General features: G+C 36.3%; 1 protein-coding gene across 2 annotated transcripts in view; it reads right to left on the bottom strand.

Annotated features, from left to right (window-relative positions):
- Positions 1-26,213, bottom strand: part of LOC145693111 (carboxypeptidase D-like) — a 116,437-nt gene that overhangs the window by 58,260 nt on the left and 31,964 nt on the right. For both annotated transcript variants that reach the window (XM_081768816.1, XM_081768817.1), the window contains 5 exons: positions 17,921-18,151; positions 12,875-13,066; positions 7,207-7,292; positions 3,630-3,830; positions 1,086-1,328 (listed from right to left, as the gene is read on the bottom strand). In XM_081768816.1, coding sequence (XP_081624942.1) covers positions 1,086-1,328; positions 3,630-3,830; positions 7,207-7,292; positions 12,875-13,066; positions 17,921-18,151 — 953 coding nt within the window. The remainder of the gene's footprint in view (positions 1-1,085; positions 1,329-3,629; positions 3,831-7,206; positions 7,293-12,874; positions 13,067-17,920; positions 18,152-26,213) is intronic.

Genomic DNA, 26,213 nt, shown 5'->3' with positions numbered 1-26,213 from the left:
TGTTCAGTGGCGGCTCTTAAGGGAAGTCACACCGACAAACACAAAATGTTATTGTACACAAAAATTAGTACATCGTCAAGTTTTCTTCTTTTAGTTTGCATCAGTAAAATTTTAATTCTCACCGATGTGGCTTTCCTTGACACCGTCACCGACGATGTTACTCCAATTTCTGTTTGGAGTGCCCACGTCGTAATTTTGATTTTTCGTTCGAGTGAAAAAGAAATCGTACTCCAGTTTTTCTATGAACGATGAAATCCTTTGGATAACTTATATTTAATCATTATCATGCTTTGTATCTTTCAAATGTTATGAAAGATGTGCAGTTGCAACATCGTTATACTAGGCGTCATGGATGTGATTTTGTATATCTCGCATTTTTCTTACCCGAAAATTTATTTATTATTTGGAGTTTAATGTCAGCATGAAAGTTATATGAGATAAGGACTAACTCTTGAAATGGGATCCGAATCACTACTGGGGTTTGTATTCAAGATAGGTGCTCTCTCCAGGAATCATAGCCATTTGCTCATGAAAACTATTTCTTTTCTCTTGTCTTAACAATATTACCGGTGAAGACAGAAAAAAAATCTATTCTTGATAATGACCAATATATCAGAAGATAAGAACGAGTTTTTCTTTTTTTTTTTTAGCTTTTTTATTAAAAAAAACTTCGTAAAATCGCGCTTTAGGAAGCTTAAGTTAACAATGAATGAAAGGTCTAGTCTACCCTGTTATAACGCACACACTGGCTTCTATGCAAGCTGTCTGATTTTGAACAGGTTTCATTGCAGTAATTTCATCGAATTCCAACTTTTCTATTTTAACTTTTTTTTTTAACGCGTTTTTCTTATTTTTATACTTTTGATCATGACAGATGTATAACGAAGTTATGGAGAGAAATATCTACTTATATCACGAAGTTATAAATATTATATTTTTATTCAATTATTATTATAGGATACAGTAAAGTGAAACTTGACAGTTACCTAACTAGACACAATTCAATAGAAAATATAATAAACACATCATCCTTTCATCATGATCATCATTAATAGTAATAATAATAATAATAAAATATATAATACCTGCTCGATGAATGCTATTAAAGCTTCTCTGTTGTCATTCCAGTATGAGGGAAGATCTGAACTAGGAGGATATTTAAAACATCCTAATTCCAACGTAATTTCGAAACAATTAGTATTGACGTAATTCCAATCCTGCATACCACCATTTACAGTGTACCACTTGGCACCGTTAGTAATTCCGTGATCAAATTTTTCGTTAAATCTAAGGGAGCATGATGCACCATTATGCATCCTTAAATGTGCCTGAAAAGACAAATGACATTTAGTATATTTACCTTGCCCTAATGAACTCACATCATGACAAAGATACTGTGGTTAGCGAAAAAGCAGAGTAGTAGTATCAATAACTTCTGTAGTGTTGAGCTATGTAAGGTAACTTGCTGGAATCCTGCTACTGTCATCTACTGTTGTTTTTCCTATTGTGTATTTAATCTCTTCACAAGCTTCATTCATGCAGAAATGTCATCATTTTTACTTACTATAATGCATTCGCGTACATTTCATTTCTTTTTATATTTTGTTATGCTACTATTATTATTATTATTCAATATACTTTAAAAAAAAAAAAAAAAATTAGCTTACCCATATATACTACTAGCAGCGTTCACCCCGCTTCGCTGCGGTCACCCCGGAACGCAATAAACTTTGTTACTTAGATAATTTTTACTTTTTCGCTTTCAAGTGATATGATAAAAACCATAGAAGATTGCAGTAAATCTTAACATTATATCGCCTGTCATTTATGTTAACCCGCCCCGCTTCGCTGCGGTCATCCCGGTGCTGGCATATTGTAAAAGTGTCTGTAAAAATAAGCAAATCAATTAAAAAATTTTAAACAGAAGATTCAAGCTATTTTCCGCTGTATATCGCCTGTCATTTATGTTAACCCGCCGAGTGACACGGTCATGCGGGTTGCATATAAATACGTTTATTTTTACCTATGATGAACTAATAACAAAGGATTTGTGGACACCTGAATGGTCAATTATCTCAAGACACTGGTAATTGAAAATTAAAGTGATATGATAAAAACCATCTAGGGTCCAAATCCTAATAACCCCCCAAAAATGAAAGAAATTGGTTCAGCCGTATTAGCGTGATGAGCGGACAAAGGATTTTGTACGTTCTCTTTTATATATATAGACTAGCAGCGTTCACCCCGCTTCGCTGCGGTCACCCCGGAACGCAATAAACTTTGTTACTTAGATAATTTTTACTTTTTCGCTTTCAAGTGATATGATAAAAACCATAGAAGATTGCACTAATGTTAACATTATATCGCCCGTCATTTATGTTAACCCGCCCCGCTTCGCTGCGGTCACCCCAACCCGCCCCGCTTCGCTGCGGTCATCCCGGAACGCAATAAACTTTGTTACTTAGATAATTTTTACTTTTTCGCTTTCAAGTGATTTATAGCGCCTGTCATGTATGTTAACCCGCCGAGTCACAGGGTCATGCGGGTTGCATATAAATACGTTTATTTTTATACCTATGATGAACTAATAACAAAGGATTTGTACGTATGGACACCTGAATGGTCAATTATCTCAAGACACTGGTAATTGAAAATTAAAGTGATATGATAAAAACCATCTAGGGTCCAAATCCTAACAACCCTCCAAAAATGAAAGAAATTGGTTCACCCGTATTAGCGTGATGAGCGGATAAAGGATTTTTTCTACGTATGGACACCTGATTGGTCAATTATCTCAAGACACTGGTAATTGAAAATTAAAGTGATATGATAAAAACCATCTAGGGTCCAAATCCTAACAACCCCCCAAAAATGAAAGAAATCGGTTCAGCCGTATTAGCGTGATGAGCGGACAAAGGATTTTGTGCGTTCTCTTTTATATATATAGATTATGCTTTAAAAATACACTTCAATTTTTCAATTATTCTTAAAGGAGAACAGACAATTAAGTGTAACATTTGGATTTTAATAGATTTCAAGGTACATTTGGATTTTAATAGATTTCAAGGTACGTATGAAGTTTATTTTAAGAATTTATCCTAGTCAATGCCTTTGTTCAATCTAGATCAGCTGCTTCAAACATTTCGATATTCATGAACCTGGACACGAAAGAAAAACTGAAGATGTGGAAAGTAGAAAAAAAGTCACACTGTGCGCTACGTATTTAATTTTCCATTTATTTAAATATTTCTGAACATTTGAGGATGTACTCTGTTTGTTAGGTAAGCGACCTAAGTTTTAAATAGCTAGAGAAACGAAATAATTTTGTAGACCATCCATAACGCTAACATAGATCACAATAATTTTATGCGTATCTAACTTTTCGGTCTATATCCAGAAACTTCTCGAAACGTCTAATTATAAAAAAATTGTACACAATGAAAATTAAATGAATACAATAATACTTTCTGAAGAATGTAATTTTATATAAAATCCACTACAGCATGAAATATAGCGGTCTGAGGGCAGTGTAATAATAAATATTTCTAAATGACACTAAGAAAATACGAGAATTAAGCAGTCGTCGCATAAACATTTAATAGTTCAAAGGAAATACCAGAGATCCTTACGTTAGCATATGTGGAAGCAAGATGTACGAATACATTATTGTCAGGTGAGAGACTTTCAACTCCATCTCTTCCATCACCATTATCATCATAAGGGTAATTCGCAACTAAAGAACCACCATGGAGATTTGCTGACAAAACAAAAGGCCATGTCCTAATCCATTTCATTACAGCTTCGGTTTCAGGTTCTTGGTATGTATTCAACTAGAAACAGTATGAAAATAACCATTAGGCAGTTCACAACAAATATAATTTAAACTGTACACTTAGCCTACACAGATGATTTAATTACTATATATGATAAATTGAAGTAATAACAAGTTTTGTCTTACACTAATTCTTCTACAGCTGCGTTCACCTTTTGTAATAATAAGTTATGCAACCTTTGTTTTGCTGCAATAATTATTGTAAGAACTAATAACTATCATATCACGAAGTGCAAACACATTTAGTAGACTTCTCTCACAAAGTACCAGAAAGAAAGATAATCGATAATATACGTGAAAATCCAATTACACATTACTTTATGGTAGTTACATCTAACATACATACATATTATATATACAGGGGTTGGTAAAAAAAAAAAAAAAAAAAAAAAATCTAAAACGTCTGCAAAAGCGTGAAAATCATATCAAATATGGCGTGGGGCCTCCTTTTGCGTCCAAAATAGCTTGGCTCCGACGTGGAATGGACGTATGCAGCTCCTGAATCGTGGTATGTGGAATTTTGTACCATTTTTCCTCCAAAACATGCTCCAGTTCCTTAAGGGGTGCTGGTGGAGGGATGCTGGTGAGCGTGACAGGGTGCTAAATCATCTTGGTAGATGCCATCGCCATCAGGGAACAATATTTGGGCCATGGGTAGAACCTGGTCCTCCAAAATGGCCTCATACGCCTTAGCATTCATCATTCCATGTAGGGCTATGATGGGACCTGCGGAAAACCACGATATCACTGCCCATACTGTAACAGAACTACCCCCATGCTTTACAGTTGGGAGCAGACAGTCTGTATCATAGGCTTGCGACGGTGTTCTACATACGTAAACACGACCGGTTGTAGGAAACACGGTGAAGGTTTATTCATCGGACCACTTACGTATTTCCACTGCTCATGAGTCCACGCCTTGTGGTCCTTGCACCACTGGATACGCCTCTTCGCATTTACTGCTGTGACCAGGGGTTTGGCGATAGTGGCCCTGCCATGAATTTCCATTTTATGAAATTCCCGTCGCATTGTTTTCGATGAAACCGTGTTCTGTAGGCCGGAATTGAGTTTATACGTAATTTTCATTGCAGTGGTCTTCTTTTTAGCTGCTACAGTCCGTTTTAATGCCCTCCGGCCCCTATCTGACAGGATTGTCTTTCGCCCACTGTTGTGCTTTGCAGACGTCGTTTGCCCATGAATTTTGTATGTCCTCGTGACATTGGACGCAGAGCCTTTCGATACCTCCACAATGTTCTCCACTGTTGCCACTGAAGCTCCAACAAGACGGGCACCAACGATCATGCCTCTTTGGAAGTCTGTCAGGTCGTCCATTTTACCGCACCACTTTCACACCACGACACTCACAGGTGAACGGGTTACTGCTGACGGAAGAGGAAGGTCCACATGATACATTGAAAACAAAAAACGATCGGCAACCGCAACACGCGTTCTATAATAGAGGGCCAAACTTACGTGTCCTGTGTGAAGTGTTTTTAGATTTTTGTCTATCCCCTGTATATATATATGTATATATATATATATATATATATATATATATATATATACACTGATGTTCAAAAATATAGCATAATTACGAAAAACCGGAAAACGTGGGAACACACAATGGGAACAGCGGCATACAGCCGTCATAGAACAGTGCGATCAGAACTCACCTTGCCACACAGAAGAAAGAGTACAAAGGCTGCTGCAGGGAGGGAAGAGAAATGCCCGAAGAAGAGATGATAACAGCACACCACACCACAGTCGGTTGCTGAGTCGTGTCCAAAGCACACGTATTGGCAATAGTGTTAGTGCTTCGTGAAGGCTTCAACATATCACTAGGACCCACATTAGACCCTGTCTTGCGGGGTAGGATAATCGGATGGCTGGAAGCTGGGCAAACACAAACGGAGGTGTCCAGAACACTGAATGTACCACAAAGTATGATCTCACGACTGTGACACGGGTTCCAAACCACCGGCAACACCGCCCGTGCACCGATTCCGGGTCGTCCAAGAGTCACAACCCCTCGACAGGACCGGTATCTGTCGGTAAGAGCACGTCGGAATCGGTCGATGTCAGCACAGCAAGTGTCATCAGAGCTTGCAGCTGCGACGGAAGTACGTGTTTCAAGACAAATGGTGTACCGGCGACTGCATGAGGTTGGTCTTTACGCAAGACGCCTCGTCGTGTGTGTCCCTCTCTCTCATGTGCAGCGCAGAGCCCGCTTGAGGTGGAGCCAAGAACACAGGCACTGGACCATGGAACCATGGGGTCACGTTCTGTTCTCAGATGAGTCGCGATTCAGCTTGCAGTCCGATTCTCGACGGACACTATGGAAAGAACAGGGGACGCGCTAAAACCTGCAGAACATCATTGAAAGAGACCAATTTGGTGGTGGGGGTGTGATGGTCTGGAAGGGCATCATGCTGAATGCTCGTACTGACCTACACGTCTTTCAGGGCGGGACTTTGACTAGCCAGAGGTACCGTGATGAGGTGCTGAAACCGTGTATGGGACTGTTTCGGGGTGCAGTTGGACCATCATTCATATTCATGGATGACAACGCACCTTGTCATTGGGCAGGTGTGGTGGATATTTTTGGGAGGAGGAAGATATTCGACGGATGCATGGCCTGCACGGTCCCCAGACATGAATCCCATAGAACATGTCTGGGATGCATTGGGAAGGCGGATTGCAGCCCAACAGCCCCCACCACGAACGATTCCGGACCTGTGTACTGCCCTTCGGGCGGGGTGCCCAAGGATACCGATGGACCTCATCAATGAAGTGATCGGAAGCATAGAACGACGTTGTGCAGCCTGCGTAGCCGCGCGGGGTGACCACAAGCCTTACTGATGCTCTTGATCCACCACAAACTCAATTATCTTCTTCCCACACACACATTGGGTCATTTTCAACTATGGTGAGTTTTATCAAATAAACGTGTTGGGACTGTGTGTTTTCTTCTTCCCTTATACACTTTTTTTTTTTTTTTTTCACGCAGATGTGCACGTTTTGGATGCCTAGGATCAGTCAGGTATGTTTGATCCATGTGGACTAGGAATATGCTATCTTTTTGGACATCAGTATATATATAAAACTAAATATAAAAGTTTGAAGCCTACTAGGTATGAGAACATGGAAAATGCAAATTAAAAGGCAATCTTTGGAAATGGAAACATATATATATATATATATAAAACAAGAAAAAACATATACGAAACGTTGTCTACTACAATGCACATATGAACGTGAGTGCTCTACCACTAATCATGAGATTCCATCATGTACATGAATTCTTACGTTTACCTACAACATACTGTACTTATTACCTTATCTCTGAGGCAGTATTTCATACCATTCTAACTTACCTGCGTAGTCTTAAACTGATCCGGAAAATTCCTGTTCAAATCAATTCCATGAGCATTTGGTCTTCCTTCGATTCCTACAGCATCACCTAATAAAATACAAAATAAAATAAAAATAAAGAGCATATCGAACTATACGGGAAGAGAAAAATATATGAACACGGAAAGATCAGATTCAGCTTATAAGACAACTGAGAGGAACTTCAAACCATGAAGACAAAAGAGCAATATACCATAAGATAAGAAAGCTCCATTACTGATGATAAAGGTAAAAAGGAAACATGGAAGAAATATTTAGAAAGAAAAGGCGACAAGCAATTAGAAGAACTGGAAAATATAGAAGAAGCAGACGAGACAAGAGAAGATTTCATTCTTAGATTCAACTTCAACAAAGCATTACAAGTCCTGAAATATGGAAGATAAATGGAAAGCTACTAACTGAAGTTATACGAAGGGTAGGACAGCTACTTAAATTAGCTAATAAAGTTTATAAAGGAAGCCTAGACTTGTTGAAGAGCAATATTACGGCAATACTGACAGTAGGCAGCTGAGAAATGCAAAACTCGCATAGGAAATATTTTAGTGACGCATTTGTGGGCTTGGAAAAAGAGTTTGATAATGTAAAGTTAGTTTCGTTTCACAGTGTGAAACTACGGTAGACTTCCGAACAATGGGAATTCAATAATTTAATACTCAAACTTGAAGTAGTACATCTATAACTCTTGGTTGCAATAGATTAATAAAATCAAAGATAGAACCTGATCCTCAAACGGTGAATCCATATCAAAATGCCATTACTCGCTACGCCTTACTGTTTTTGTTTTATGGCGATACAAGTTGAAACCGGAAATTGCTAATCTGAAGTACTTCCGGGTTGAATAGGTGGTTAAGCGAGAAGATAGAATCTACTCTTTGGAAGCAGAATCGACTGCAAACACTGCAACTCGAGATCTCTTAAGGTGTTTGCTCTACGGAAATCAGGATTGGAACCGGAATAGTAGTAAATTTCAATCAATTCTGGTTTTAATAGTGTTGCGTGTTGTGATGGTATGTTCTCTTGACACCCTGAATCGATCGCAGAAAACTGTTTGTCGCTATATTTTACTATTTTGCTTCTATAACGTTAAATGTTGAAACCGGAAATCGTTAATTTGAACTTGAACATTTCCGTTTTAAGTAGAGAATTAACGGAGAAGGTGGAACCTATTCTTGGGATGCTGAATCAATTGCAAAAAAACTTATCTAAGTGTTTCTTACAGTTTTTGCTGTTCAAATCAGTACTGAAACTGGAATATTAAACTTGAGCCACTTATGGTTTGAAAAGAGAATTAACGGAGATGGAAACTATTCCTGGGACACTGAATCAATTGCAGAAAACCTCACCTTGACTTCCTACCGTTTTTGCTCTATGAAAAACACTATTGAAACTGGAAGTAGTAAATTTCAACCACTTCGGTTTTGGTAGATTATTTCGGGTTGTGAAGATATACTGTCTTGAGACACTAACTTAACTTCGGAGTACTGCTTGTTGTTATCCATTACTATTTTTGTTCTATGGCGATGAGTGTTGAAATCGGAAATTGATACCTTGAACCACTTCCGGTTTTAATAGAGGGTTAATTAAAAATATATGACCCATTCTTGAAACAACAAATTGATTGCAGAAAACCACATCTCGGTATCTCTTACCATTTTTGCTGTATTCAAATCACAAACTAAATACAACTTTCTTACAAGGCTGTCTATAATCTTTATTATAAATTAACTAGAAATGTTACAGTTTCGGAAGTATATCACTTCCTTCTTCAGATTACTACTCCAACTGAAATCATAAATAACATTACATCATTTGTTATCTCTACCAATCAGGAATCACTTTTCATTAAAATTCAATATATATGAAACCTAACCTAACCTAACCATTGTTGTGACAATTCTAAATTCTTAACAGACATAATACGTTGTTAACAAATCTTTACAGTTCTTTTAACATATATTAACTAAAATAAATACTGAAAGTTTCTACCTGAATATTGAATACTAATTAACTACCTGAATATTGAAAAAACACACAAATAAATTTAACCCTATATTGTCCTTATATTCTACCTTTCTTCTTTCTTCTCTTTTCAAAATGTCCTCCCACTCTTCATTAATATTCAAACCACTATTCCAGTTCATAGCTTTATCGTAAACTTCTTTTATCCTCTTCGCTTCTTTCCACTTTCTAACCAGTTGTCTCCCTTCATATTCCAATATTTTCGCTCCTTCCCAGTTTACTTCGTGGCCTGTTTCGTCGACGTGCTTGTAAATGGCATTCGTGTCTCTCTTCAATCTTACATCATCTTTATGTTGTTTTAAACGTTCTTGCATTCTCTTCTTGGTTTCCCCTACATATACCTTATCACACATCCCACACTATACTTCATATATCACTCCTTTTTAACATAATTCCGCTGACGTTCTCATCTTCTTTTTCTTTATGATATCTATTCTCTTCATTCCTCCTTTTCTGTACGTCTTAATACTTTCTCTGTTAAGAATTCTTCTTATTTTTTCTGATATCACCCCTGCTCTTTCAATACCATGCCATCCTTTCTTCTTGTGCTCTTCTTTCTCACTTTTCTTCCTGCTCTTTTTCTTGTCCTTTTCACTGTAACCATTTACGGTGGGCGCTGCTCAATTTTCATATTTGCGATTTTTTCGGTAACAAGATTAAACACCTCTTTCTTCAATCGTTGCTCAGACTAAACTCGACTGAGAAGGGCAACTCACGTACATCATTCTCTTCTCGAAACTTCAAGGTTGCTCTGTGCGCATGCACTTCCTATTGCTCCACGTGTACTACTGACAGGGTTGCCAGTCCCGTTATTTTTTAGCCAAGTCTCGTACATAATACAATAGCTGAAATACACGTTCTTAATAACACTAGAATTTTCTTAACAAACTCCGTAAAGTTGCTGCTGGTGTTAGTGTTGTCAAGAATGAAGAACCAAGTGATCTAAACGATCCTTAGTCACGTCAAAGATCTTCATTCTTGTGACAACTGAATCTTGAGTCACTGTAGAGCCGTTTTACTTCATCAGTAAGTTGCAGAGCCAATTCTCTACAAGCATTTCCAATGCTACGGTTACTTGTTCCTCCCCAAGTCTTTTCTTTAAAACTGAATCGGGAGAGAGGCATGCAGCACAATAAGTCTGTATTTCAATGTCAATTTACACAGAATTTTCTTACAAAAACCTGTTACAATATGCAAACAATCCCTCCTAAAACGAAGGATATCCACTTCAGGTAACAACTCTGCTGTACATGTTGCAAATCCGACATAAACCTGCTTAGCCCGAACACAGATCCTAACTACCATCTTTTAGCAAACTTTCATCAGGTCTTCAGAAATTGCTGCTTCAATCATTTTTTTTTTTTTTTTTTTTTTTTTTTTTTTTTAATAACAAATCTAATTATAAGGAACTTCAGAAGTATTTCACTATAAAGAAAAGGAAGCATTGGTGAGCCTAACTGGAATTTCGTAAGAAAAGGTAAAATATCTGCAGCAATGGTTTGGAAGAAAGTTAATTTAGCTCCAAGCAAAGAATCTTTCAGACATAATTTAACAATTTTAAAGCTGTCACAAGATGGTTCTCGATTACTACTTGAAACCGAATAGGCATACTTCAAGTGTGGTAACAATCGTTGAGCTCTGTCTACTATATTCACGTTTTCTATAAAAATATGAGCACTTGCTAGAAAAAATGATCTTATTTAAAAGTTACAAGCTTACCAAAAATATTCACAGAAACTAGCTGCAAAATAATAATAAACATCACAAAAGACGCGGAATGCCAACCTGCACTGAAAATGGAATATGGAGGAAATGGAATAGAAATTTTAAATCTAACTAATGTAGGTATGCATTATATTATAAACTAGAGTTAATCATACATAGGCTCTTACTTATTGCTGCACTAAAATCAACAAGATCAGAGCATGTGTTATTTAGGACTTCATTGGGGGTCACCGGTTGCAATAGCCAACTATATCCCTGGACATGAAGATAATTTTTTAACGTGGATTAGAAACCACGAGCTCCAGATGGTAGGGATGTCGACTCCTTTCACATGTTCTTCATTGTATGGTGACTTCCGCTGTAGCAAAAAGCTGTTTTCCAAACATTGTACAGATAGAATGTAAAAGCAATTAATTAAAGGCAACTTTACTAAAAATTTCCAGGATTACAGAAAATTCCCTGACTTTTCCAGGTTTTCCAGACTAGTAGACACCCTGTTAGATTTGCGGATGATCTTCCGCTGTTGGAACAAAAATTAGAAGCAAGTGTAAATGGAATACAGGAGATGCTTAACAGTAAATTTAACACAAAGATCAACAAAAGCAAAACAAAAGCTATGAGATGATTTTAAAAAAAAAATCAAAATCAAAATTGGAGACCACCTGGTAGAACAAGTGCAGGTATTCTGTTATTTAGGGAACAAAACAACAAATATATGTGCAAATAAGATGTAAAATCGCCATTCTCGCTAGTCTAGTGGCTAGCGCGTGCATCTTGGTGTACCTGGTTGCGGTAGGAGAGTATTAAAAATTTGAATGCATTGTAGTGGCTCGAATTCCACCTTAAATTGTCGGTCCATGTATCACACAGCCTGCGTGCTGAAAAAGATGCTAAACTTCAACAAACGAAGGAATGAAGATGTAAAAACCAGAATAGGCCAGGAAAAGAAGACAGGTGCTGAAAAACAAAAAGCTTTTGATTTGATATATCGATATAGAACTGACGTAAGGTTTTATGAAAACATACGGTATGTACAGAGTGTGGCGTCGTAGGAATGAGATATGCACTCTAAAAGAAGAAAAGCAAACAACGCATGGCTTCTAACGTAAGTATGGAGATGAAAATTCGGCCGGTACCAGGTATCAACTAAAAGTGATGGAAGTGGTAGGAGAAAATGCTGTTTCAGCATACTACTTCGAAAAGACAAAATACGATGATTGGACACGTGTTAGACATGGATTAATCATGCTATTGGTTATGAACGGAGTGGCAGAGAGAACAATATGCACAGGAAGGCTGAGATTGAGAAACGAAAACTCTGGATCAGGATACGTAAGAATGGAAAGCTGAGGCAAAACAATCACAAGACTACTGACCCAAGACAAACTATTATGTAACTCTAAGATAAAATAACACGGACAGCAAAAACTACGAATAGATTAGTTCTTATGTGCTTTACCATTGTACTACTATTCTGTCGATATTAAATACTGTCATAAATACTTTTAACCATTAATTCACTATTCTCTTATTCTCTATCAGCTTTAAAAAAATAATAAAAATTTCTTGCCAAGTTTGATAAAAATTTGAACTGCAGTATGAATGAACAGTTTCAACAAAAATCTATTTTATGACATAATGTATAATAGTTTGCAAATAGACGGACTTGAAATTAATAGAAAAGATCTAAATTGTGGATATCAAATGACGGCCACAATGTAGCTACTATGGGCTGGAGAAAAAGTTCATTAACAACCAAATTATACGATTATAAGCGTATTTTTAATTTCTGGCTTTAATCTTCAGCTTCAAACTGATTAAAGTTTTTTAAAGAACGGTCATTCCAGTTAAAACTAACATCTGTGTAGTAACTACAATAAATCTTACCTTCCTTCGCCCTCTCATAACCGTCCGGATTCATAGATGGCAAAATATGGATTCTTACCGAATCCACAAGTTTCGTAATTCTATCATTTACACCATAGTTTTCACACAGGTACTTGATCAATAGGAGTAGCATTTCCTTTCCGACGACTTCATTACCGTGCATGTTTCCGACGTACTTAAATTCGGGTTCACCTGAAATCAGTAGATCATTTAGTATACTCTAATGTGTTTACAGGCTGATCATGTAACACTACATTCATTATCATAAAAATAGTTGGAAACTAATATATGTTTTAAACGTTGCATTCTAACGATAAATATAGTGTGTTTGTGAAAATTGCAGTATCAATCGGTAATCACGGGAATGTATGCCAACTCACAGCATTTGTACTATACGGTATCACATATTATGCTGGACGATTATAATTTCAGCGCGATGGTGTAGATGTGGGACCGGAAGCGCAGCGCCTCGATTCGCTCTCTGACAAGGGATGTGCGTCACCTCGAACCGCACGAAAATAGGCTTAGAATATAAATCGTTCATCCCAAAAACAACGGTTATGAGCCATTCGCATGCAAAACTACGCGTCTTACCACGAGACACATTTGAATGATCACCTATGCAAGATCTTCGAAAATAACTTTGATAACGCGAAGAAACAAAATACCCATATAATAAAATCAAATACACACAATGTAATGTCGGGACCGATTGCTATAGTTCCCTCTGTTTAAAATAATTACGCTATCTGAATAACAAACCTTCTCCACTGCTCTGATAGTGTTGCCCCATTATTCAGTCCTCAAAGCGCAAGTGTGGGATTTTAATGAAGTGGTCAAAGCACAGTGAAACAGAACAAAATGCACACTTGACTAAAGCCACTTTTTCATATTCAACAGCACTTTTACATTCAAGCAGTCCAATATCAAATGCCACACTAACTACATTTTTAAACGATGACATTGAGTTTAAATGTCACCCACATTATAACATAAGCTTGTACTTCGGTGCAGAAAGTTTATTGTATAGCACAGAGTGAAATCTGATAATCAAATGACAATTGTTTAACTTTACTTGTGGTTTTTCACATTGTAGTCTTACAAAATCAACGACCCTTCTCAAGTAGAGCTTATATTCCCTAAAAAGATACATATCAAGAGGCTGTCAATATTTTGTTATCTTCAGTAGCAATATCTTGAGCATAACATCCCTGTTTGAAAACCTTCATCTAACAGAGTATGCCTTGATCTTTATGGCCTGACCAGGAATCACACAGCAATAGGCTCTTCCATCGTCACGTAGTGTTCACCAAGGACGGTAGTTAGAAAACTTTTCTATGCTCTTTCGTCATTTCGCCATTTTTGTTTGCCTCCACATGATTGTTTCGTGGACATGCTTCTTCAAGTTTCTTTGAAACATCTGGGCCAAAAGTGTCTTGTGAAACAGATATAGAGCTTGTTAGCTAATTTGCCACTCATTGATAATGTCATATCAATTGTACAGCTGTGTGTAGAGTATGCACAGACTGCAAACACATCAACTGTAGTTTTATCGCTTCTGTGTCACACTCCAGTTTGTTATATTTGTTTACTATGATCATCTTGTATGTCCTTACGTGATGAATGTAGTAATATGAATAGAAGAAATGTCATATTCAGCCTTAAGTTTGCTGATAAAAGCGATCGAAATTGTGAAATTGTCCAGGCCAAGCACCTTAAACGTTGCTATTGTCCACATTTGAAGGTGCCTTTAATGAACAGCAGATCCATACGCTCTTATCCTATCAAATTGTGACATTACATACTCTTTTATCGTTTTTAATTGTGACGGCCTGTTTTATATATATATATATATATGTATATATATATATATATATATATAAAGTGAACTCGATCTCGCCTTCTGTTAGTCATATAATCTAATATTATCTTGCAATTGGATTACTTCGAATGCACTTATAGCGTCTCAATAAGTTTGCTATAAAAGTTGAAGCCACGATTGTAATAGTCTTTATAAATGTTCTCCAGTGTGTCATCATCAATATCTTGCAATATACTGGCCCTCAACATTTTGGCCGAGCGCAATCTATGACTGTGCATTGTGAGCGTCAGCAAACGATGTGACTAAGTCGTGCGCTATTACACACAATCTCGGCATCTATGCGTTAAGAGTAACCTCACTATTCCGTACGCCATATTTCAGTACAATAATGTTCGGTCACTCACTCACTCACTCACTCACTCTCTCTCTCTACACACACACACACACACATATATATATATATATCAGAATGTGAAAGCTTTTTACGAACAATGATGGGTATCGTTACTTTTCTGCTCTGCATCGTTACCTAATGAACGTGTGAGAGATATGATGGATCGGTAACTTGTATGTCACAGTCCTTCAGCAGACAGTGTCAACGCCTTGTGGATTCTCGGCAACATATTCCAATGTCTACTTGACTTGGTCCCACGACGTATAGAAGAATTGATTGAAGCACGTGACGGCTTCACGCCACACTGATTTATTAAGATTAACGGCGTGCAGTTATGAACAGACGTGTGATGATTCTGTGCTATAATTTTCATTTCACTCAATGTCTTTCTTGATGCTGCAATTTTCATCCAAAACAGCAATGAATAAACAGGTCTCCTTTCAGTTCTTTCTTTTTTTAATTGTTAAGATTATCCTGTCCTACAGATATCACTGGGACACATTTTTAAGAATTGAAGATTTGTACCTCTTTAATTGTCTTTATATTTGATACCTGTTACAATTTCATACTGCAGTTTCTACACTTTGCCTTCTACTGATGCCTTCTCTGTGAATTACATTTTGCCTTATACTCAACTTTACATTTCGTGGTTATAAATTTTTACAATTTTACGGACGTTAGTTGCTTATTTTTCAGTTGAAGAAAACAAATAAAAATTGGCAATAATAATATAAAGGTTAGAGAAATCTACATTTTTTTGTATTTTATTGTTATGTAGTATACAGGGTGGGCTATAAGTCCCCTACCACCCCTTGTAAAATCCGTGTTCGTGGAAAATAGTGAACAACAACCATGTAGTAACATAGTAGGCCGAGGGCGAAGTCGGATTGTGATGGTGACCAAGATGGCGGCCGTCTTGATAGCCGCTATCTTGAATTCACGTCAAGATTTTTAAATGGAAATATGGTCATGCGGCACATCATTTTAGGCTAGAATTTAAAGACAAACACAATGGTGAAATCGGTTTGTTGGTATCTTTATGTGTTCAAAAGTTACAGGCATTTCAAACTGCTAATTTTACCGTACTGTTTCTGTTGTAGCAGATGAATAATTATGACGCTAACGACAGCAGACAGGAAGGAGTTGATCAGGGCATGGGGAGGAAGGACTGCAGGGCTGCAGCAGCTGAATTCAATGCCAGGCACCCAGATCGACATCCTGTGTCCCATGTTAGTGTCGCCCAACTATTCCAGAAGTTCATGGATACTGGTTCCAAAACAGATAAACCCAGGTGTAGAAGACCCAAGACGGAAACAGATGAAGCCACATCAGTAGCAGTGCTGGCATCATTTGCTACATCACCACACCGCAGTGTCCGTCGTCTGTCTATGGAATGTGGTGTCAGCCGTACATCCATCAGACGTATCTTACAGAAAAGCAAGTGGCATCCGTACAAATTGCAACTTCAACATCATCTATCTGAAGATGACCCTGATCGTCGTGTAGAATTTTGCGACTGGGCCGTTGCACAGCTGCAAAAGGATCCCACATTCCACACACAAATTTTATTTTCCGATGAGGCCAATTTTTATGTCACTGGGGAAGTGAATAAGCAAAACTGTCGATATTGGTCCCCGACAAATCCTCAGTGGGTTGACCCTTGTAAAATGGTAGGTACAGGGAAATTAACGGTGTGGTGTGGTCTATGGGGCACCAAATTAATTGGTGTATTCATCATTCCTGGTACCCTCACTGCTGAAGGGTATTTGGATATGTTGCGGGATCTCATCCTCCCTTCCATATTGTCCGAGGACGGCACATTTCCACTCTTTTTCCAGCAGGATGGTGCCCCTCCGCATTACGGATTACAGGTCCGTACCTATCTGGATGAACAATTTCCTGAACGTTGACTTGGGCGCCGTGGTCCCATTAACTGGCCAGCACGATCACCAGATCTGACGCCCTTGGATTTTTATCTGTGGGTTCATCTGAAGGCAAAGGTATACGCCGAAAAGATCCGGGATCTTGAACACCTGGAAGAACGCAATATTTGCAGCCTGTGCCGATATTTCACCAGAAACTCTTTCGAGGGTCATGGACAATTGGGTTGAGCGACTTACTTGTGCATAACTCGGGATGGGGGCCACTTAGAGCACGTGCTCCGCCATGCGTGACAGGCAAAATTAGCAATTTGGAATGCCTGTAACTCTTGAACAAATTAAGACATCAACAAACCGATTTCACCATTATGTTTGTCTTTAAATTCTAGCCTAAAATGATGTGCCGCATGACCATGTTCCCATTTAAATATCTTGACGTGAATTCAAGATGGCGGCTATCAAGATGGCCGCCATCTTCACCATCACAATCCGACTTCACCCTCGGCCTACTATGTTGCAACATGATTGTTGTTCACTATTTCCCACGAACATGGATTTTACAAGGGATGGTAAGGGACTTATGGCCCACCCTGTATATACATACTGTGTAATTGCAAACGATTATTGAGAACATAAACCTGAAACATTCCATTCGGGGCCGAATGACTCATAAGCGGTTCCAAATTCGATTCCCATATGTGCTTTCCTTGGATACAAAGCCAAGCAGTGGTTCAGATCCCACTTTAAACTGTAAATCTAGTCTCATATAACCGCGGTACAGAAAAGCGACATTAAATTCTTATGCAATCAATTAATAAATCTGAAATAGATTAAACACAAATCATCTACTGATGTTCATGAAATACACGTTCTACTATGATATAGTTCGAAAGTAGCAGAAAGAGAAAGATTTATTTCTACCATTACCATTTATATTCATCTAAGCTTACCTAATTCATGCTGTCCAGGATTATCTGAAATTTCAAGAACATACAACTGCCTTCCTTCAACACTGGAACCAATTGAATAGAAATGTGTGATATTTGAACACTTCTCGGCGTAAAATTTCAGCCACTTTTCCATCTGTCTATAATGATGATGTTCAAATGTTGTCGGTGTGTAGAATCCATACTGATCAGGTTTATGTGTTTTTCCAGCTTCCACAACAGGTTTAGGGATTTCTATAAAATAAATTCACATTAAATTTTTGATTGCAATAAGAGAATATTTTGTATTTAAAAAATATAAGGTTTTGCGAGGTATGAATAAAGTATTTACACAATGTGACTAAATTCAAATTTTTTAACAACGACCGCTATTCAAGGCGCGGAACACACAATATATACAAAAAAATAGCTGAATTTATACTGAAAAGAAAAACACCATTGCAGAAATTGTGTTTAATACCTACTTCACATTTAATATAAAGATTTTTAAATTTCCAAATTTTATAAACCTTTCTGATAGATCATAACGAAAAAGTATTAAAATACACAAATACACGAACAAGGAACAGGAGAAAGAAAAAGACATCAGTATTTGTCTAGAATTCGAAAGATGTAACACGTTAAATCTTGTCGAGCTTCCCGGAAATTAGTACACTTCACCCAAATGTATTATTTGTGACAACCATATGCGCAATCAACTTCTTTACACGTTCACACATGCTGATTCTTTTCTTCTTTTTCCCTAACTACTGAAGTTATTAAGATTTTATCGAAGAAAGATTCATTTTGTCTTTTTATATTTAATTCCATATTTTAGAAATCATTAGCAATATCAGGTTTTTCAAAATATTTTAAAACATTAAAAACATAAAACTGATTACCTATATAAATACTAATGTGTGATTTTTTCCCCTTCTCTTTACGAACTGAATTTCAGTTTTCTTTCCATAAAAGTTTAAAACGAACTGCGCAATTTAATACGAAACCATTTCTCTATTTATTGAATGTGTAGTTTATTATTCACACCTGTGTATGTCCATAGTACACATAGTGCTGTTGTCATTTCTCTATTTACTGACTGTATAGTTTATTTCTCACACCAGTTTATATACATAATACATATACATAATACAAACAGTACTGCTATTGTTATTTATTTATCAATATTTGTAATAATAACATTTACTAGCGAATTGATTTTAAAATATCACAATTAACACCTCAGAACTTTAAATTTGGTGAGTAACAAAAAATAAACAACAAGTCGCAAAAGACTTCATTGGATATAAGAGATTTTTTAGTTACTCCACGCAGGCTTTGGTGATTTAAAAAAAATGGTATATCTTGAATCTGAGAGCGAAAAGGTTGGGAAAAATGGAAAATCACTGATCAAGAAAAGAGATCTCAATTAAACATATTATGCTAGAATACATTTGGTATGATTTTAGGGGGCCCTGATAAACTGTCATTTATTTGAAACTAGATACATGCGGTTATAAGGCGAGAGGACTACCGCTTGCTGCACTGAAACTCGGTTATATAACTGACAGTTATATCATTGTGACGAACAATGTGACGCTGCATTGTGAATAAATATATTTTATTTTACTGTAAAATTAAACCGTCAGGAAGATAAAAAAAAAAATTACTCAATCAAAAGTATTAGAATACTCATTTAAAATTGGTCTGCCCTATGTTACAAATTTCATACATAATCAACTAACAACTCTTAGTTACTTAGGACTTCTGAAAGGGATCGGAATTCATTTTACTGAACACATGGTATGACAATGAAACTGAAACATCGTTATAATAGGGTAAGGGGAAAAAACAAGGAATGTCACAAAAATGCATTTTCGAGAAAACGGCGTTTTAATATTAAAAACTGTGTATACAGAATAGGGTTATGAAATCTTTTGCCACTTTTTACATCAACATTTCTACATCTACGCATGCATGCCATAGACAGTCAAATAGTACCAAGAGTCTCCAACAGATAGGACAAAGCACCCGAAAAAACACAAATATGGACATTCCTTGTTTTTTCCCCGTACCCTTCATTTTTAAATCAAACAAGTACCAACAAACATGAAAGTTCTACGATTAGCATTATAATTGCAGGTACAACTTAGCGCAATGGAACAATGTACAATTTGAAATGTTTACCCAGAAATGTTAAATAAGTATTAAAAAACATAAAAATACTAATTCATCGTAAGCTAAGTTTACAGACTATACGATGCTTTATCTCCACTTTAAAAAGTAACTCTTAGTAGAGGCTACGGGTATGACTCAACAAGGTACTGGGATATGTACCACACTTTTTCGAGCAAAACTTCCCTAAGATCAACTATTTCCTTTCACGAAGTTATTCCGGCGCGAGCTCCTGTGGTTCGGATCCCACGTTAAGCTGTAGGTTCATGTCTCGTACAGTCTCATTCCTGAAAGGGACGCTAAACTGAAAATCAAATCAAATCAACGTTTCACGAAGTTGAGGTGATATTTAACCCAAAATTTTCCCTTTCTAGGTTTCCGTTGGTGAGAAAAAAAATCCATATAATGAAAATTCATACTGAGTTACAGTAGTCTTGATTTTCTTGTTTCTTTTTCTCCTTTTTACGAACTGACTCAGTTGGCCTTAGAGAAATTTTATTGAAATAAAAATGTAAAGCAAGTTGTACAATGGGAAAAACCAAGACTATACCTGATGTTCCAGAGTCAGTGCAGAAGATCTATAGAACACAGCCCGAAAGCCTGATGATGACCATGACATGCTCTTTTTTTTGTTAACCCGGTGCTCAATAAAATAAACTGATTTCCAAAATTAACAAAGCCTGGGTTAAGACAAACTTTAAAAGGAAAACTGAAATGAAATTCAGTTACACAAGCGGAAGATGTGACATCTGAAGTAAGATAATTTGTGCAAAATCTACAAATGTACTGAAAAAAGGAAGCGTAAATAGAATTACATGCAGATACAGGTGATAGGTGCAGATTCAAAAATATTTATTGGACTTCACGTGTGTTGCAAGCAGTGCTAATAAGGAAAATGTAGCAATTTCATAGGAACATTGTATTCACGTTCTTGATCTTGGAGGTACTACTGGCATCAACTCGTTTTAAGGTTAGAAGTATTTGAAGCTCAATATTTTCCCGCTTCCATGTCAATAACGCAAATAACTGTCTTTACTATATATATATATATATATATATATATATATATATATATATATATGATATACAGAGTAACAATTCGCAACCATACTTGTATGGCAAGAACGTCAGAAAAGATTATGTCTATGAAATTACCAATCCCTGCACACAATCAGATTTTTTATTTATTAGAAAACAATATCCGTTCTCAAATTTAACATAAAACATAAGAATTCCACACTTAAATGTAATGCTAATTCTGTAAATATTATCCCCTGTATAAGTATACATGATTTACTGTATATTCCACGTTAAGATTCATGTCTCATATATGCTCGGTCCTAAGTAAAAAGGAGTGTTAAACTTCAAACGCATTAGTACCCTCGTATGCAACAACAGCTATATAAAGTTGTAAATGAAACATATGACAGAAACACCTGCAAAAATTGGTAACGGTTAACTCTAAGCTTTAAAAAATAAATTTAAAAAAATATATACAGCGTCAGATTACCAGTAGAGTAAACAAGAACCGAGTTTCCCAAACTGGGAGCTACGGCGCCGTGAAAAAATGAAATGAAATTTTTCAGTTTTACGCCCAACGGTTATGCCGGTTAGGCTAAAGGAGACGGTGATTATGACAAATGAATGAAATGGTGGAATTAAGAAAGTCGGAGGAAACGGGAGAACCCCGAGAAAACCTACGAGCGCGGTGTTTGTCCACCACGAAGTCCACACGGCGCGAGCTGGGATCGAACCAGGGACCCCAAGCACCGGAGGTAAACGCTCTACCACTGAGCCACCGCGCCCCTACACGGAGCCGTGAAATATTTGGAAACTTTCACAAAAACATTTTCTAGCTTGCGCCGTTTTCGATATCAACTATAATGATAAAAGTACGTATCCGTAAAAAATTATATATATTGTATAAATAATTCTCAACAAATAAAATCACTCACACGAAGACCGAACCACTTAACAAAAACATCTTACTTCTTAAAGGTAAGGGTTTTAAAATTAAAAAACTGATCAAGAGACAAATTAGATCAATGTTTCTTCACACTTTCTCGGTCAGAGCGACTTTACTGTTCTATGATTTTTCAATGGCGCTTCCCTTCTTTCTCTTTTTTGTTTTGTGGTCTCGGAAAAGCGAAAAAAAAAAAAAAAGAAAAGAAAAAGCTGTTTAGCCTCCTTTTCCTTTTCATATATTCCCAGATAGACAGATAGAGTAAGTTTAATTTCAGACAACTGTGACTTCTAAAATAATTGGCAAAAAAAGCTGAAATTTTGCACAAAGCAAACATCAACAGGAGGAAATCCTGACATACCCTGCAATATCAACAGACGAAAAATGTTGCCAACCCAACACAAAGTTATATTTTTCAAACGACACTAAATCAGAATTTTTACATATATCAAATTTACATATTAAATGAAAACTTGTAATGCCACATTTCTTATTCTTTGTTGGGGACTAAGAACACCACAGTATCACGAACATTTAAATTTTGGAAGCTTCTACCATTAACAACACAACTGAGACGAACGAGGCAATGCGAAAGTACGTTAGTATTGGATATCATGATCATTTCGAATAAACAGGAATGAAGAAACAATGGTTTGAAAATTTGATTTTCTTTTGAAAGACTTCATTTCGAAAAAGTGCTTCGATAACTATCAAACCTAACTATCTCTATGATTTGCACACGACCAACAGATCATTTTGCTGTTTACAACAATCTGATATTTCAACCTATTCTGTATATATGACAATAGTGCTTTAAAATGGCGTGTTAGTAGGAAATGTTAAAATTAAAATGATTATTTTTTATTTATTATTTTATTTGCTTTTATAATATTATAACAATAGTTTTGGTAGTTACAGCTAAATCAACTTTTCGCAAATATATAATTTTAAGCAGTGTTGCAAACTTAAACAATTTATCGTATTTCCGGAACGTGTTAACATACCAAATCGCTGTAAACGGCAAAATGATTCGTTTATTCAAATTATATAAGCACTTAGATAAGGTAATTTATTTGAAATACATCATATCATATATATTCATGGTATCCACCACTAAGGTACTTTCGATGCACAATGTCCCACCCATCTCAATTTTGTTGTTATTATGGTACAGACTACGGTTGTGTTGTTACTATGGTTTCCAAACTTTTAATGTTTGTGATACTATAGTGTTCTTAGTTTGTTACACTGAATAACAGATGAAGTACTGTAAGTTTCATTTAACATGTAGATTTGAAATATGAAATAACCTGGCGTAGTGCAATTTGAAATACGTTGGAATCACTGTTCATCTGTTGATATTGCAGAGCAATTTTCCTAGTTGATATTTTGTCTCATAGAGAAGCGTTTTCAGCTTCCGGCGTAAGCATACGAGAGCTTATAGTTTCGTTTCAAGTACATACATATATATATATGTGTGTGTGTACGGTGCTTAATTTCTCGGTAACTACTCACCAGAGTTGAATGAAATTCGGTGGCCAAGTAGCCCATCGTCTGAGGGATAAAACTGCTAATTTGATGGCTAAGATTAGCGAGAGACACGCTAGGTTTGCCAACAAAGGCTCTGCTCCACAGCTTCGCACGCTGGGAGCTTCTGAGTTTGGTTCACCTCGGCTTATTTATCTACTAGTTAAAAAGTTACACGACTGTCTCAAGTTAAAAATACTCCCTGGATATGCTGAATACCATACATTCAAGAGGACAGTTGGTTATCGCTTTCCCTCCTCGCATTGAAGTTTGATTTTGAAAAGCACGAATTCCCAATGATGATGAGGTGAGTGTGAAGATGAATTCGAAATGATGTCAGCGTGAGGCTAAGGAAGCCCGATTTCAAATTTTGTGAAGTGATGTCAAGTGAGCGATAGTTCGAAGCGATATAAGGGTGAGTGCAATGCCAGAGTGAGTAAATGTGATGTCGAAACGATGTGAACGTGAGGTTGAGTCAAATTATGTCAAAATGAGCCCCTCTGATCTAAATACCCAAGCAGCAAAATCATGCGGTATTTGAATAACGAATTTTACAATCGAAAGACAAATCCTAAGTCAAAACTCCTACGACAGCAAGTTTTTAACTTTTAGAGTTCGTCCTACAGATACTACATGACTGTGAAACTTAAGATACTTACAGACAAATAGTTCTTCAGTGGCGACAATTATTACGAAGTATCCAACGTACATTTCATTATGACACACAACAAGCAACAATACATTAATTTTATCATTGCTACATAATACACCAAACTACATTTAAATCGGATCTCATTACTGGAAGTGATACAAACACGTGATTTTCAGGGTTAAGGAATCAACTTATTCAATGAGAAAGTTGTGTTGCTTATTTTCTTTTTTAATTTTTTTTATTTTATGTAGCGTGGAAGCTTATTTGAAAATGAAAGGGCAAAATGACAGACTCAAACTGCAAGTTGACTTTAGTTGCTCATCTGAAGACTATATGACCTTTTTATTTTTACATAAAAGTGCAATCACACACATACACAACCGTTTCCCAAAGAAAAGAAAAAAAATAAAACTATAAATTCGACTAAAACTAATAAAAGATTAATTAAAAGTAAAACAAGAATTACGCACGTTATTTACAATACATTCAAAAGGGCTAAAGTAAATAAGAAAACTACATACTATGTAGATATAAATATTAAAAGGTAATAAGCAGACTAGAAAGGCAAAGGAGAAATGGAAAGAAGGAAAAGAATGGCTTTGTTTGATGAGCGAAACCAGTGTGGACACCTAAAACAAGATGAAAAAACAACGTAATTTTTATTCTCAAGGAAGAGCGACAGAGTAGCAAGGGTCATTGATGAAATTTAATATTTTTTTATCATCATCTCCTAGAAACGGTTAACAGAACTGTATTTACAAATTTATATACAGAGCAAAATGGTGATGCTTGCCTCGAAACCCAGAAACTTTTTCCGTGGCATGCAAACGAATAAAAGACCTTGGTGAATTCTTCAACACTTCATGTCAAGTACTCAGTGTATGTATGTATATATATATATATATTTGAAGAAACATTTTTTTTTCATAAAAATACAGACAATTGACTAATAGATTGTATATTCCTGAGTTTCATATATATATATATATATATATATATATATATATATAATTTTAAAAAGAATACTATTTTTCTACGTAATCAATGTACCTTTTAAAATTTGATTTTACCTATCATTCGACAAACCTCCGTAGTCAAAATAAAGAAAAAAATGTTTAAAGGTTGGATATGAACAAGAAATGCACCGCCTCGAACATTGCACATGCTTCACGTATTATTCATCAATCAGCTGTTCTTTGAAATATTTCTATACACAGCACGCTTTGTTTCACCTATACTTCTTGCACAATAGCTGCACTTTCCTTCCAACAAGTTGTGGCATATACAATGTTGAAGGCGGTGATTTTCTGACTTCGCACCCAATTTAAATTTTATGTTTTAAAACCTAGAAAACCAACAGTTGTGAAACAATGATAAAAGAGCATTATACAGAGGACGGTACCTATATAGAAAAATTAATAATGTGGACTTGTGTGTAGAGTTTCCATTTCAATAAAATGCAATTTGTCCTTATTTACTGAATTGCCCTTATGGTTTCAAATAATGCACATTTTGACATTCACTCATCCTAGATACACTTATACATCAAAAAATAATTTTAACCTTATACTCCACTTTAATGAAGAACCTGTTATTTAGTTTCTCAGCTAAAAAACAATGCCTTTGCCTTTTCTGAAGATAATTTCTTGTAACTATATAAAACCGATCAATTAAGAACTATTCAATAACCAAACCGCAAAATGGAACGGATTCCTTTTCTATGAAAGGTCATAAGACTTGATCTATCCAGATCAGCACATAAATGATAACGGTGTTCCTAATTGAAACTAGAGAATGTTTATTGTAACGGTACTCATTTCGGTAATCTACAGAGATCTGATGTTAGCGTCTCACAATTATGGTGTTCACGACAAAGGGAATGATAAAATAAAAGGAAATGGGAGAATGGACATAGGTAGACTAAACACACACATAACGTCCGTTCTGTACAAAATCCATATTGTTCAATCAGGCTTGCGAATCTGCACTATAACGCTTAA

The sequence above is a fragment of the Thermobia domestica genome, chromosome 8 (assembly GCF_964235325.1).
Source record: "Thermobia domestica chromosome 8, izTheDome1.hap1.1, whole genome shotgun sequence".
In the NCBI taxonomy this organism is placed as follows: domain Eukaryota; kingdom Metazoa; phylum Arthropoda; class Insecta; order Zygentoma; family Lepismatidae; genus Thermobia; species Thermobia domestica.
Note: the sequence above shows the minus strand (reverse complement) of the source record. Positions and strands in the feature narration are given on the sequence as shown.